This window comes from Aotus nancymaae, unplaced genomic scaffold (genome assembly GCF_030222135.1).
Source record: "Aotus nancymaae isolate 86718 unplaced genomic scaffold, 86718_ANA_hifiasm-v0.15.2.pri h1tg000010l, whole genome shotgun sequence".
NCBI classification, from domain to species: domain Eukaryota; kingdom Metazoa; phylum Chordata; class Mammalia; order Primates; family Aotidae; genus Aotus; species Aotus nancymaae.
Genome location: NW_026988421.1, coordinates 32,176,848 through 32,191,158, shown reverse-complemented (window position 1 = coordinate 32,191,158; position 14,311 = coordinate 32,176,848). Strand labels below are relative to the sequence as shown.

Below are 14,311 nucleotides of genomic sequence, written 5' to 3'. Positions count from 1 at the left end.
TTGAAAAATGGGAGTGAGGAGAATGCCTAGTCCAGACGTGAATGGTGTGGGGCAAAACAGGGGTAGGTCCAAATGCCGGTGAAGCAATCACCTGCGACTCAAGCTGATTTCCAGCCAGCGATGTCAGCAGGCACAACAGTGAGGGGTTGGGGGAAGAAGTCATCCGGCCCCCTCCTGCCTTGGACCAGGTGCAGCCAACTTTATGGACCAGACATGTTACAAGAGTCTTGGCTCTAAACAGAGTTCGGCAAGCCCTCTGTTAACCTCAGCAGAGGGGAAGTTGCTACTCCCTGACAGCAAATCAAACTGGATCCTGGGACACAAAGTGTTGGAGACGTTTAAAAAATTGTAATTGAAAAAGTTGAAATTTAGGCTGCGTGCAGTGGCTCAGGCCTATAATCCCAGCACTTTGGGAGGTCAAGGGTGGATCACTTGAGGTCAGGAGTTCGAGACCAGCCTAGCCAACATGGTGAAACCCTGTCTTTACTAAAAATACAGAATTTAGCCAGGCATGGTGGCACATGCCTATAGTCCCAGCTACTCAGGAGGCTGCGGGAGGAGAATCACTTAAACCTGGGAGGTGGATGTTGCAGTGAGCTGAGATTGTGCCACTACACTCCAGCCTGGTGACGGAGCAAGACTCCATCACAAAAAATAAAATTAAATTAAAAATTTAAAAATTGAAATTCAAAGAAAAGGAGAGAACACTGTTTAACTATAAATAAATACATGTGTAATCACAAAGAGCTATAATATAAATTATTGTGCATTAATCAAAATAAACTAGTGGGGTAAAAAGAGATAATGCAACTTGTAAATTGCCTGGCTCTCTAAGTTTTGATGCTAGAAGTAAAACATAACATTTCTAATTTTAAAATTCCAAGCCTAAAACTAAAATGTTCAATTATAAGGACTGTTTAAGTAAATGAAGGTTTATATGCCTAGTGGACGATTGTGCACCTATTACATATAATTATTAGGAAGGGAAAGGTTTAGAACAACATGGGGAAATGCTTGATAGGCTGTTTTGTGAAATCGCAGTATTGTAAACACAAGATGATCAAACTAGAGGGAAAAAGTGTTTCACTGGAAAAAGCATCTTTATCCTTTCTGGAGTAGGCAAGGGTTAATATTGTATATTATATGTAGCTACGTCATTATGTCTCTCTCTTTTGGTGTTTTTGTTTATTAGGCACTCAGAAATATGAACAAAATTTACACTTAGGAGGCGTAACCATGGATAATTTTTATCTTTCGGTGGTTTTTATTATAGCTTTCCTTCTCGTTTATTGTAACAATATTAGAAAAAAGATAAACAGAAGTAAAGTAAAATAACATTTATAATTCTCCCCTGGATAGATAACATTTGGCGCTTTCTTTACAGACAATTCAATATTCAGATGGACATATAAATGCATTTATTTTATAAAACTGGGATCATACTCTGTATCTGGGACTATGTATAATGATCGACTTTGCCCTGGCTGGTGCCATCCCAGTCCCTGGGAGCTTGTGCTCGCCTCTGGGTGGAAGTTCACAGGCAGGAAAATCACAGAGCCGCAGCCCAATCAGGTCTATATGTTGCCTCTACAAGATGTTAAAGGTAAAGCAAGGGGGCCAGGCGCGGTGGCTCACACCTATAATCCCAGCACTTTGAGAGGCCGAGGTGGGCGGATCACGAGGTCAGGAGATCAAGACCATCCTGGACAACGTGGTAAAACCCCGTCTCTACTAAAAATACAAAATATGTGTGGTGTGCACCTGTAGTCTCAGCTACTCGGGAGGCTGAAGCAGGAGAATCACTTGAACCAGGGAGGCGGAGGTTGCAGTGAGCCAAGATTGTGCCACTACACTCCAGCCTGGTGACAGAGCAAGACTCTTTCTCAAAAAAAAAAAAAAAAAAAAAAAAAGGTAAAGCAAGGGAAGGTATAACCTGCTGCTCAGTTTCTGCAGAGGCAGGCTCCTTCCCTTGTAATCTGATGAGCTCTTTGCTTTTATCCTAGAAAAATACAGCAAAGGTCAGGACGGCTCATCGGAGCTCTCGCCCTTGCCAAATGGTGTGTGGACAGGAAAATGTCAAGTGGCTCTGCTGGAAGCACTTGACTGGGAACAGGCACTCATCCTCCCGGCACCCTCAAGGACAAGGGAAGGGGTGCCAGCCGGGCTCCCCTGCCCTCCTGTTGCATGACACGGGCTCTGATATGGGGCCACCCTCTCAGTGCCTAAGCTGCATGCCCTCCCAGGGGCACACTCTGTGATGCCACTATGGCAGGCATGAGGGTGACATTACAAAGAGAAACCAGAGGATCTGCACTTTCCCCTGAGTCTTTTGCTTCCAACCAACTGCAGAGAGAGTGTGAGAAGGAGAGTACTCAGGCCAGGCACGGGGAGCCACTGAGAGGCTCTGTATTTGTTTTCTGGGCTATTACGACAAACAACCACAAACTGGGTGGTTTAAATTTATTTTCCCACAGTTCTGGAGGCCAGAGGGCCAATCAAGGTGTTAGTAGAGCCATACTGCCTCTGAAACCTCTGGGAGCAGGGTGGGCAGGGGGATCTTTTCTTGTCTCTTCCAGCTTCTGGTTACTCCAGACACCATAGGCTTGTGGCAGTATCACTCCCATCTCCACCTCCACTTCACACGGCTGTCTTTTCCCTATGTCTGTGTCTTCATAAGGCTGTGTGTGTGTGTGTGTGTGTGTGTGTGTGTGTCCCAGTTTCCCTCATTTTACAAGGACATGATCATATAGGATTAGGGCTCACCCTTAGGACTTCAACTTCACTTGACTACATGTGCAAAGACCCTGTTTCCCAACAAGGTCTCGTTGATTGGCACTGAGGGTTAAAACTTCAACATGTCTTTTTGGGGAACACAATTAGACCCTAACAAGCCCTACAAGGGGACAAAGAGGACTGATGCTCTTTCACTATTTCAGATGCATATGGAGGGAGTGACTAAGACGGACGAACTGTTTTCAAATCCTACCTCTGCCTCCCTGACACACCTCTGCGGCCCTAAAAGAACCTTCCTTGGAGGATCCACGGCTCCTGTAGCCTTGGAAAAGTCACTTGACTTCTCGGGGCCTCAGTTTTCTTGTTTCTTAATTGAGCTAACACAGTGACTCTCAAAGCAGGACCCGAGTATCATTCTGATGACTAGGAAGTGGCCCAAGAACACGGATCTTTCCCGTGCTTCCTCCAGGTGGGTCACATACGTGGCCTCCAGACTTTACTTCTTATGTACAAGTAAAGGCTACTTGCCGTTAACACACAAAAATTTGGTATTTGTAAACTAAAATTAGTATTCTCGGGTTTTACTGAGTACTCCAATTTGTCATTCTACACTATAACAAATTGTGTTATTTTGTTATTAGTTGGAATTTCCCCAAGTTTTGGAAGAACACTTTCGTTAGCTCTTCAGCAGTTGTTTTGAGCTATCGTGGGTTTCACCTGCTGTTATTCATACTTTATATTTATAAATTACTATTGGTTTTATGCCCTCATTATCCAGTGAGTCTGGTAAGAGTTTTGAGTTGTCCTAAAATGGGTAGTAGAAAGTATTTACTTTGATAATTTTTGACCTATAAAAATTGTCTAATTTCTAGTCATTATATGTAAATGAATTGCCGCTGAATAATTCATCACATGTACCCCTATTGCTAAGGGAGATATAGACATGATCCCCTTATATTTTGCTTGTATGGTGGTTTGCCCAGGACTGAGGGGTTTGCCAGGATGTAGAATTTTCAATGCTAAAACTGGGAGAATCCCGAGCAAACTTGCATGATTGGTCACCCTATTAAAGAAAGACACTTCATTGGTGCCTTCCTTGCCTGTGAATTTGTGCTATTTTCATCACTTTCGTTTTGCAATCAAGTTTAGCATAATAAAATTAGTAGGGCTATTTGGAGATCACGGACCTTCATTTAGAATATAAAATTAAGTGTACAATAGCAGATTTTTCTTTAACATAAATAGGAAGGAAGTGAACTGTGTATATTGCCTGCTCAGCAGGTTTAATGCAACGTGTCTCTTTGGTACCTCTGCAATCCCCTTCTCCTTCCCATAAGCCCCACCCCTATAAATACCAAACTCAGGAGAGAGGAGGAACTGGTGGAACACTGGTGTCTTTTGGCCCCATTCAAGTGGGCATAGTCGAAGAAGTTTAGAAACCCCTGGGTTAAGGACTCCTAGACTCCCCTACCCTTTGCAGCTTGGGGCTGCAGATCCACCTTGGCCTTGCTCAAGATTTTAAGTAAATGCAGAGTTAGAAGCAGCTCCGGAGCTTCCCTGGAGGTCCTTACTGAGAATTCCCTAACAGGCAGGCAGTTCTTCCTGCCCTAGGAAGATTTTGAGTATAGCCTCCTTTGCAGAGTGTCCACTATGAATTCTCTTATTTGGCTCCATTGCATAACAGGAAGACAGGGGAGGAGGACAGAAAGCTGCTATTTATTTTCCTGTTTATCTCCAGCTGTCAGAACTCTCATTAGGGGCTTTTTGCTTTGGGCTTAATTTTTCTTAGTCCTCACCGCAATGCCGTGATGTATGACTGACCCTACTTTGTAGATCTGGAAGCCGGCTGCCCTGACCTGGCTCACCTCGAGTCCTGGTCTCCCCTCCACACTCCCTCAGCCCCTGAAGTCCCAAGGAACCCAGGATTCCACTCACTTGAACAAAGGTCACTTGACAACTGGCAAATGGACAGAAGTTTTAAAAAGCCCAAACAAACAAGAGGTTGACAATTTAAAAATAAAACCAACACAAACTCAGCCTGGAACGGAAGTGCCTGATGAAGCCATCCTTAGAATTCATTGCCCTCCATTTACCCCAAATCCTGGGCAACCCTCCTCCGCTGCCTGGGCTGCTCTTAGGCACAGCTGCTTCCAGGGCATCACAGTTCTGTAGTAGGTGACTAAGCCATCAGTGGGAGGCATCTTTCCCTACCAACTCTTTTTCCCAGCTCAGAGTGTATTTTCTAACCTAAGAATGTCCTTGCTTTACATTTCCAGGGGGTTATCCTTAACAGTGGGTAGGTAACCCTGTGGCAACCTGATTCCTGCTCAGCTGTGAGGTGTGTCCTCCACCAGGGGACAGACACTCAGCATTCCAGACAGGGTTAGTGGTGGGACTGCTATTTGTTTAACTACTAATCCCACTTACGTAAAATTAATTTGCTCTCCTATTATAACTCACCTTGCTTCCTGCCCTGACAGTCTCCTGTAATTGACACCTGGCTGCTCCATTGTGCTCCTGCTTCCTGGGCTCAAGGGTAGCGGTTAGAAGGCAAGTCTTGGAGTGACTCACATTAGAAGGCTGCTCTATACACAAGAGAGGTTTGCTCATTATAGACTGAGGATGGTTACTATAAAAACAGGGGTGGCATTTTTTTTCTCCTAATAACCAGTTCCCCTTTAGGCTAGCCCTTTCCGAGGAAGTTTGTGTGCTATTATTAAACTTCTTCCCAACTCCAAATATGGGCTGCTCCAATTTCTGCAGAGTGCAGATGAGTCTCTGGCTGCTTAGTAGAAACCCAGGCCCAGGTCCCCAATTGCCTCGGTCCTTGATGAGGTGCAGGTCATCCATAGTCCCAAAACAGGTGCTCATGGTAGAGGTGTCCGTGCTGCCCGAGGGGACATTACCTACAAGGCGTTACAAACACCTCCAGCCAAAAACAGGGGCTGCCACGAAAGCCTCCCAGATCCAGGTCCCACGGCCAGGAACCCTCTTCTGTCTGTGGCAGAGATGAACGAGGAGCTGCTTGCATTGAGGCTGCAGGGGACACGGCTCTATTATGGAGATGAGAAGGAGCACGCTGGCCTCTGTTCATGGCCCTCCATTGAGCACCTGGCCTGGGCAGACAGAGGGGTGTGATGGTCTGAAGATCTGACTCTAGCCTCCAAGTGGAAAGCTCCCACTCCCAACTCGTGTCCATCTCTCAGCTGCTCATCTGAGTCCTTGGGAGAGGGTGAGGGGAGGTGGGAAGGAGGAAGCTCAAGAGTTTGTCCCCTGACCTCTGCCAACACTGTGAATGTGGCTACTTAAACAGGTTAACAGACTGGACACCCTCCGAAGTGTGTCAAATCCCTAATACCTCCCCCAGCAAACTCCACGTTGGCTGTAGAATGGAGGCCACCTCTGCTGAGCATGGCATTCTCTGCAGCTTGACCTTTTTGCCGGCCTTATTCTTGCCTTTGCTCTTCACAATCCTCATCTCATCCGACTGTGGCTCTGAACTCTCTGCCCATCCCTCTGTCCCACCTTTGTCACATGGTGCCCAGAAGACCCTGGATGGCCACTTTATCATTTTCACTTGTCAGGTCTAATGCATCCTAGATCCCACTCCAGCTCAGGCCCCTATGCTGTGAGAAATACTTGCTGACCCTACCAATTAGCAGGCCACTTGTCTCACCATCAGATTCCACGAGTGTGCTCACACAGATTCATGTGGCCCTGGAGTTGTTAATATTTTTTTTTCTTTTTTTTGAGACGAAGTCTTGCTCTGTCACCAGGCTGGAGTGCAGTGGCATGATCTCGGTTCACTGCAACCTCAGCCTCCCAGGTTCAAGAGATTCTCCTGCCTCAGCCTCCCAAGTAGTGGGATTACAGGCACCCACCACCACACCCAGCTAATTTTTGTATTTTTTAGATAGAGGTGGGGTTTCACCACGTTGGCGAGGATAGTATCAATCTCCTGACCTCGTGATCCACCTGCTTCAGCCTCCCAGAGTGCTGGGATTACAGGTATGAGCCACCACGCCCGACCTAATAATTCTTATATGAGTGTTCTTTGTTGTCCTCCACTAGATTGTAAATGCTTTGCAACAAGGAACCGTTCCTTGACATTCTAGTATAGCCGTACACAGGTGGCCAACAACTGATGGGACTTGATGACCCTACAACCAGTTGTCCACTGGTTGCATCCAGAGTGTCGTTTCTTGCTCAGAGCATGATTTTTGGTGTCAGAAGGACATCAGTTCAAATTTTGACTGTGTCAACTACCAGCTCTGTGACCTCAGGCAAACTATTTAAACTAACTGTGCTTGTTTCTTCATCTGTAAAAGCAGAGATGTACAGTAATTGGCCCCGGGTTTATTGTAGGTTTAAATGAAGTAATGCGTGGGAAATTCTTGCTTGGTGCAGTGCCTGGCATGAAATCAGGGATCACTAAATAGCAGCCATTATTATTATCTGGTTAGTTTGGGGGCTGGTGCCTCTGCTACAGTGAGTCTTAACAAACATCAAATTAATGGAGATAGATCCTGGTTTTAGGGGAGGCATCCTAGAGAGAATGTTGAGGTGAGGTTTGGAAATCCAACAAGGAGAGAAATCAGAAGTTAACCCAATTGCATTTCTTCCAACTTTTCAACAGCCTGCAGGCAGGCTAATTTTTAGCTGATTCTCCAGACATTGCTAGAACTTTTCTCAGAGGCAGGTGCAGAGTGACTGTGTAGGCTCTGAAAAACAGCCCTTGTCACCTGACCTTGAACGTAACAAACAACCCCTCAGGAAGGTAGCTCCAATTACAGTCATGAAGTTGGAGGAGCCCTTTCAAGGCAGATTGATTTATCGGACGAGAAATACAGCTCAACATCCCACACACAGATTTCTGCCTTTGGCAAACTGTCCTGCCTGCTTCCTTCTCTCTTGCCGTGGCATATTGATCTGTGTGTGTGAGTTGGTGTAGTTTATTGTAGAGGTGTGTGTGTGCAGGTGCGCACGTGTGTGCACTGTGGTCCCAGGATAGAAGCTCTCAGATTGGGAACCCTCTCACTGAGTGATGGCCAAAGCATTAATTGAGGGAAATCTTGCTCCATTTCTTTGTGTGGTGGCTTTAATTTCAACCCCCTCCTTCAGGTGGGCCCAGAATGGTCCAGAATGCCTCTCACTGTGTCTGATTCCTCTGCTTCTGAGTGTAGTAACATGTTGTATAAAGAAGGAAGAAAACTAGTTTTTGTTGTGTGCCTTGTGCCAAGCAAAAAAAATCAACATCTCCATGAGTCACATAAGAAATTGAGATTTGGATGTGTTCAGATCATGCCTGAAATCCAATGCTGGTAGAGCCAGGATCCAAACCCAGGTGTGTCTGACTCGATACCCTCTGTGATGGTGACTCCAGGCTTGGCCCTGCTGGGAGATGGATGCCCAGCCACTATGGGGGTGAAGTCCAGCTCATAGGATCATTTTGAATCTAGGGGCATTATTTCAATTCATATCACTGTATTTTGCACCCATCATGTGCATGGCTTTGTGGCCTTCTCCCTTGTATTAATTACTGATTACTGTGTAACAAATCATTACAAACTTGGTGGCTTTGAACAACACATATTTATTATCTCACAGTTTCCATTGTTCAGGAATCCAGGCACAGCTTAGCTGGACCCACTGCTCAGGGTGTCACAAGGCTGTAATCACAGTGCCAGCCAGGCTGCGTTCTCATCTGGAGGCTCGACTGGGGAAGCATCCATTTCCTTGCTCACATGGTGTTGGCAGCATCCATTCTCTGAGGTTGTAGGTCTGAGAACTTGGGTCAGCTGGAGGCTGCTGCAGTTACTTGCCACATGGGGTTTTCAACGGGGCCACCTGCCTCCTCATAGCCAGCCAGGAACTGAGATTCCTGCACGATGATGCTGTGTGTGATATAATCACATACATGCTTTTACCTTTGTCACATTCTGTTGGTTAGAAACACTTCACAGATCTCACCCACCCTTGAGGGGAGGGGAGCACACAAGGCAATGGGCACCAGTAAGCAGGGGTCCTGGGTGGGGGGCACCCTATGGGTCTGTCTACCACATCCCTTTTTCCCTTTCTCCTCTTCTCCTTCCTTACCCTCCTTCTTCATTTCCTCTTCCAAGCCTAGCCTCAAACATAGGGCTTTGCCAGTAAACATGAGCTTTACAGTAATGATGTTAATAAGTGACATCACCATGTTCCAGGCACTAAGCTAGTTTTTTTTTTAACTTTCTATTGAAGTATAATATACATACAGAAAGCTGTAACATCCTAAGTGTAGAAATCAATAAATTCTTCAGAAACTGAACATGCTTCTGTAACCGTCACACGGATCAAATAGGTGGATATACTGCTAGCACCCTGAAGCCCTCCTCAGGCTTCCTTCTAGGCCTTAACACCCTCAATGGTGAACTTTCGTTTTCAATAGTGTCTCACTCTGTTGCCCAGGCTGGCATGCAGTGGTGTGATCATAGCTCACTGAAGCCTCCAATTCCTGGGCTCAAGTGATCCTCCCTTCTCAGCCTCCCAAGTAGCTAGGACTACAAGCATGTACTACCGTGCATGGCTATTTTTTTTTTTTTGTAGAAATGAAGTCTTGCTACATTGCCCAGGCTGGTTTTGAACTCCTGGCCTTAAGCAATCCTCCCATCTCAGCCTCCCAAAGTGCTGGGATTACAAGTGTGAGTCACTATTCCCAGCCAAAGGTGAACTTATAACAGTATAGATTAATTTAGCCTGTTTCTGTACAATTTATAAGCAGAATCCTACAACATGTATTATTTCATGTCTGGTTTCTTTGACTCAACATAGTTTTGTTGCATGTGGTTCTAAGTTGTGCATTCTCATTGTTGAATAACAGTCCATCATATGAAGGTACCACAATTTACTTTTCCATTCTACTGTGAAAGGGCATTTTGGGGTAGCTTTCTGGTTGGAGGTACTACAAATAGTGCTGCTAGGAGCAGCCTAGGATGTGTCTTTTGGTGAAAACCAGTAAGCATTTCTTACCTGGGAGTGTGTGATGCTGGATCACACAGTGTGCATATTTTGGTGAGCTGTGTGTATGTATATACAATCCACACATCCCTCTATGGGAGGCATCATCATCCCCTTTACACACAGCAGCCTTCTGGGTCAGACCTACACCTTCTCCATGGGTCCTGAAAGATGAGACAGGAGGGAAGGCCGACGGGTGCAGTGCAGAAAGTGTAGATTTCACCTACCTTTTCGCTGTTGACAACCTTCTTTACTTTGTTTTTCTTAAGAGACACATTGTCTTGAAGACTCCTGCATACCAATCAAATGTCCTTTGCTTAGTCTCATGTAATTCCTCTTCTGATTATCTTTTTTTTTTTTTTTTTTTTGAGATGGAGTCTCACTCTGTCACTCAGTCTAGAGTGCAGTGGCGTGATCTCGGCTGACTACAACCTTCACCTCCCGGGTTCAAGTAATTCTCTGTCTCAGCCTCCTGAGTAGCTGGAATTATAGGCACGTGCCACCACACCCGGCTAATTTTTTTGTATTTTTAATAGATATGAGGTTTCACCATGTTGGCCAGGCTGGTCTTGAACTCCTGACCTTGTGATTTACCTGCCTCAGCCTCCCAAAGTGCTGGGCTTACAGGCATGAGCCACTGAGTCTGTCCATATCTTACTTTTGTTGGTGTATTTTTTCCATGTGCTAAAAGTACTTTAAAAAAATATAAGTTTTAAAGTTATTGTCTGATATTCTATCAAGTGCAGTTACCATGATTAATTTAACTAATTCTCTATTTTGGGACATTTAGGCTGTTTCCAGTATTTTGCCATTGCAAATAATACTGCATGAATATCCTTCTAGCTAAATCCTTAGGGACATTTCTGATATTTTCTTTAGGCGAAATGATAAGATGCAGAATAACCCACAAAGCACACAGATGTTGGCTTTTGAGTCTCATTATCAAATACAAATTTATGCCATTGTCAACAGCATAGACGAGTGTCTTTTTTGCCCACACTAGTAATTTTCTATACAAATATTTGTTCTCCATTTTATAGATAAAGCATGATCGTTTGGTTTTCATTGCATTTAGTGGATTCCTGGTGAGCTTAAATATTTCCAGATTTGCTGTCCATTTGCGTTTCTCCTTGCTTTGCATTTTGCATTCCTTTTCCACATTTCACGTGTCTCCACTTCCCCACAGAATGACGTCCTGTGCTCAGCAGGTCTCTTTCCCACTCACTCCGGCCTTCAGGGCAGGAGCAATACCAAGGTCTCACAGAAGAGCTTGGTGATTGTCACCTGCCTTGCAAATCAAACATGTGTTAGAAAGATGCACATTCACAAGGCCCATAGCCGGCTTGGTCAGCCACATCTGTCATTCCTCCCACCAGGAAGGCCACATTCCTCCCAGAGCTGTAAACCTCACATCTCGCTGAGTCTCTGGACGCCATCACCCGGGGGCTGTGAGATCAGGAGGGCCCGCCGGTAACGACTTAACCAGGTGAGGTTCCAGTGTACTTCAGGGGTTTGCAGGACTGTGCCTTGAAGGAAGTGTTCCCTGCTGCTTTGGGGAAACTGGCAATTGTAAATCAGGTAACACTGAGGCCCTGACTTATTTATCCTTCTACAAGTTTTACATACTAGGCCAGCAAGGGACTCATTTGCCCAATTCATGGCTGATTTGCAGTCAGCACTTTGGGTAAGACCAGGCCGCCTTGCTCAGTGAGGTCAGCATGTGCTGGGGTCTTGGAGGAATCAAGGCACCCTGTAGTGCTGAGGCCTTATCTTGTCTCTCGGTCTGGATCAAATGTCATCTTTCAGAGACATAAGACACAGAACGGGAAGTCACCAAAACGGTGGGAAATCCTTCCTCTCGGTGCTAAAAATGCTTTTCCCCTCTCTCCCTGGCCTCCTCCAAGTTCCTCTTCCTTTAGAGGAAACCTTTGCCTGGAGAGCAGCTGCACCCTTATGATCCCAGAAATGATAGGGAACCATTAAAATAGGAACAGCAACGATAAAAGAAGCTTTCAGGCCTTTGGCTCATGCTAATTAGCAATCAAGGCCAACGCCGAACCCAATGTCCCATAATAAATTATGGCACATCCTTACAAGAGAGTATTAGGCAGCTATTAAAAAAATGTTTTCGAAGAATCTTTATGGCACTGAAGACTGCTTATGACACGAAGTAAAATGAAGGAAAGATGTAAAGCCCACACACAGAACACAGAATACCAATGATGTGAAAGACTCTCTGGAGATACTGTAATATGGTAACTGTGATGATCTCTGCAGGAAAAATTATGTGTGCATTGTATGTTTCTCTATTATATTTTAAAATTTTCCTACATTAGGCATTTGTACTTTTGTTTACAAAAAAAAATCGTTATTAATTTTAAAGATCAAGTCTGATGTGAGCTGCCCCAAGCCCCTGGAGATTTTCCATGTTCATTCCTCCCTCCCTCCCTCCCTCCCTCCTTCCCTCCCTCCTTCCATCCTTCATTCCTCCCTCCCTCCCTCCTTCCCTCCCTCCTTCCCTCCCTCCTTCCATCCTTCATTCCTCCCTCCCTCCCTCCTTCCCTCCCTCCTTCCCTCCCTCCTTCCATCCTTCATTCCTCCCTCCCTCCTCCCTCTCTTCCTCCCTCCTTCCCTCACTTTGCTTCTTCCTTCTTGTCTTTCATTTTCCTCTCTTTCTTCCTTCCTCCCTCTCTCCCTTTCTTTTTCTCTCGCACTCTTCCTGCCTATCTCCCTGCCTTCCTTCTTACCTTCCAGAAAACCGGCAATATTGACCAAAAACACATTTTCAACAGGCTCAACAAGTTGGTTGTACCGATGCTGAATGAGGGGGCTTGGCTAATTTGGAAAAAGCTTGGGGACCCAAACATTGTTCTGCGCTGTCCTGGTCACAGTGCTTCTAGGGGGCTGGTTTCAATTCTGAGTGCCAGGTTAAAATAAATATATAGAAAAGACCACCTTCTGCAGAATACAAAAATAACAATAACGTCTTCACCAACAAAAGCCGCAGCAGCAGCTCCACCTTGCACTGAATGCTTACCGTATGCCAGACACTGGACAGAGACATGATCTATTGTTTGATGTGAACTTTAAAACAACTCTCTTACAGCTGAGAAATCTAATTTCACCAACATTAAGTACTGAGGTGGATCTATTTGAATCTGTATATATTTGCCCAGGAAATGGAAGAAGGGAAGCTTTCCCAGGGAAGGTCCTGCCGCCTCTGCAGATGGGACGGCTTGGACTGTGGCCTTGGCTGCTGGAACTGGAGAAGCTGACTGGGAGGACTGCATTACCAGGGGAACTTTGGATGGATTTTGCTGGACAAGAGTGACAGTTCAACTCACTTTGGAATTACAGAGGTTTATATTGAAAGGTGTTGGGGATGCGACAGACTTAGCTCATAGGAAGCAGAAGTCTAAATGCTCTGGAATCAAGAATAGCGGGCTCCCAGACAGCCTTAGTGGAATCCACTTTGCTTTTTGCCTGACTGGAGGATTTGATGGCTTGAGATGCCAAGCATCGTTCAGGCCCATGACCCCTGTGGGTGACTGGATCGTGGGGAAATTGGGTCCATTCTTATAGTTTGCCAGGAATGTGACAGCAATTGACTGGGTCCCACCTGGGCAGTCCTCTAATTGCTGGTAGTAGGGGCCCAGCCAAGGACAAGGGGATGCTTGGATCAGACTCTCCCACTGGTCAGATGGACTGGTTTTTGTTGTTGTTATCTGTTTGTTTGGTTTTTTGAGATGGAGTCTCTGTCACCCAGGCTGGAGTGCAGTGGCGCAATCTCTGCTCACTGCAACCTTCACCTCCTGGGTTCAAGTGATTCTCTTGCCTCAGCCTCCCAAGTAGCTGGAATTATAGGCATCTGCCACCACACCTGGCTAATTTTTGTATTTTTAGTAGAGATGAGGTTTCTGACCTCAAAGTGATCTGCCTGCCTCAACTTCCCAAAGAACTGGGATGACAGGCGTGAGCCACTGTGCCTGGCCTTCAAATGGACTGTTTCTTAGCTAGTGTAAGAATTATGGGTATCCCAGACAAGTCTATCCCACCAACTAACACAGAGAAAAAATACAGGCAAATAATCTGTATGAAATATTAGTTTTAATAAAACAAAACCAGTCCGTGTACAGAGGCATGGGCATAAGGTTAACTTGCACTAAATGTAACTTGTACGTTTTTTCTAAAATAATTGCTTGAGCATTGAGGACTTGGTGGCCTCCAGTACTAACCCTGAAGCTGAGCTTCCTGGGAAGCTGACCCAATGGGGCACCTAGAATTCAGGGGTGAAGTCTTTCTTCTTTCTGGGTCAGAGCTGGTTCGGGGTCACATGCTCTTGAGGTCCCCAAAGACCATATGCGCTGCATTTCGCCCAGCGGCTCCCATCACACCTCCTCCTGGAAGGGAATCTCCTATGAACCAAAGCTCCACTCAAAAACCCACATGGGTGGGGGTGGGGGCAGGGCTTACAGAGATCCAGCAACAAAGCAGAGTGGGGCTGGTTAAAGGGGTGTGGGGGCGTGGGGCGCGGGCACTGGGATCACCTAGGACAGCCGTTCAATAGACCCTGGCTCCCTTC

At 45.8% G+C, this 14,311-nt stretch overlaps 1 protein-coding gene across 2 annotated transcripts in view; it reads right to left on the bottom strand.

Moving 5' to 3' along the window:
• Positions 1 to 13,817: 13,817 nt before the first annotated feature.
• The window catches only part of PYROXD2 (pyridine nucleotide-disulphide oxidoreductase domain 2), a 30,845-nt gene continuing 30,351 nt past the window's right edge, over positions 13,818 to 14,311 (bottom strand). For both annotated transcript variants that reach the window (XM_012439519.2, XM_064373990.1), the window contains one exon: positions 13,818 to 14,129. In XM_012439519.2, coding sequence (XP_012294942.2) covers positions 14,059 to 14,129 — 71 coding nt within the window. In that variant the 3' untranslated portion in view covers positions 13,818 to 14,058. The remainder of the gene's footprint in view (positions 14,130 to 14,311) is intronic.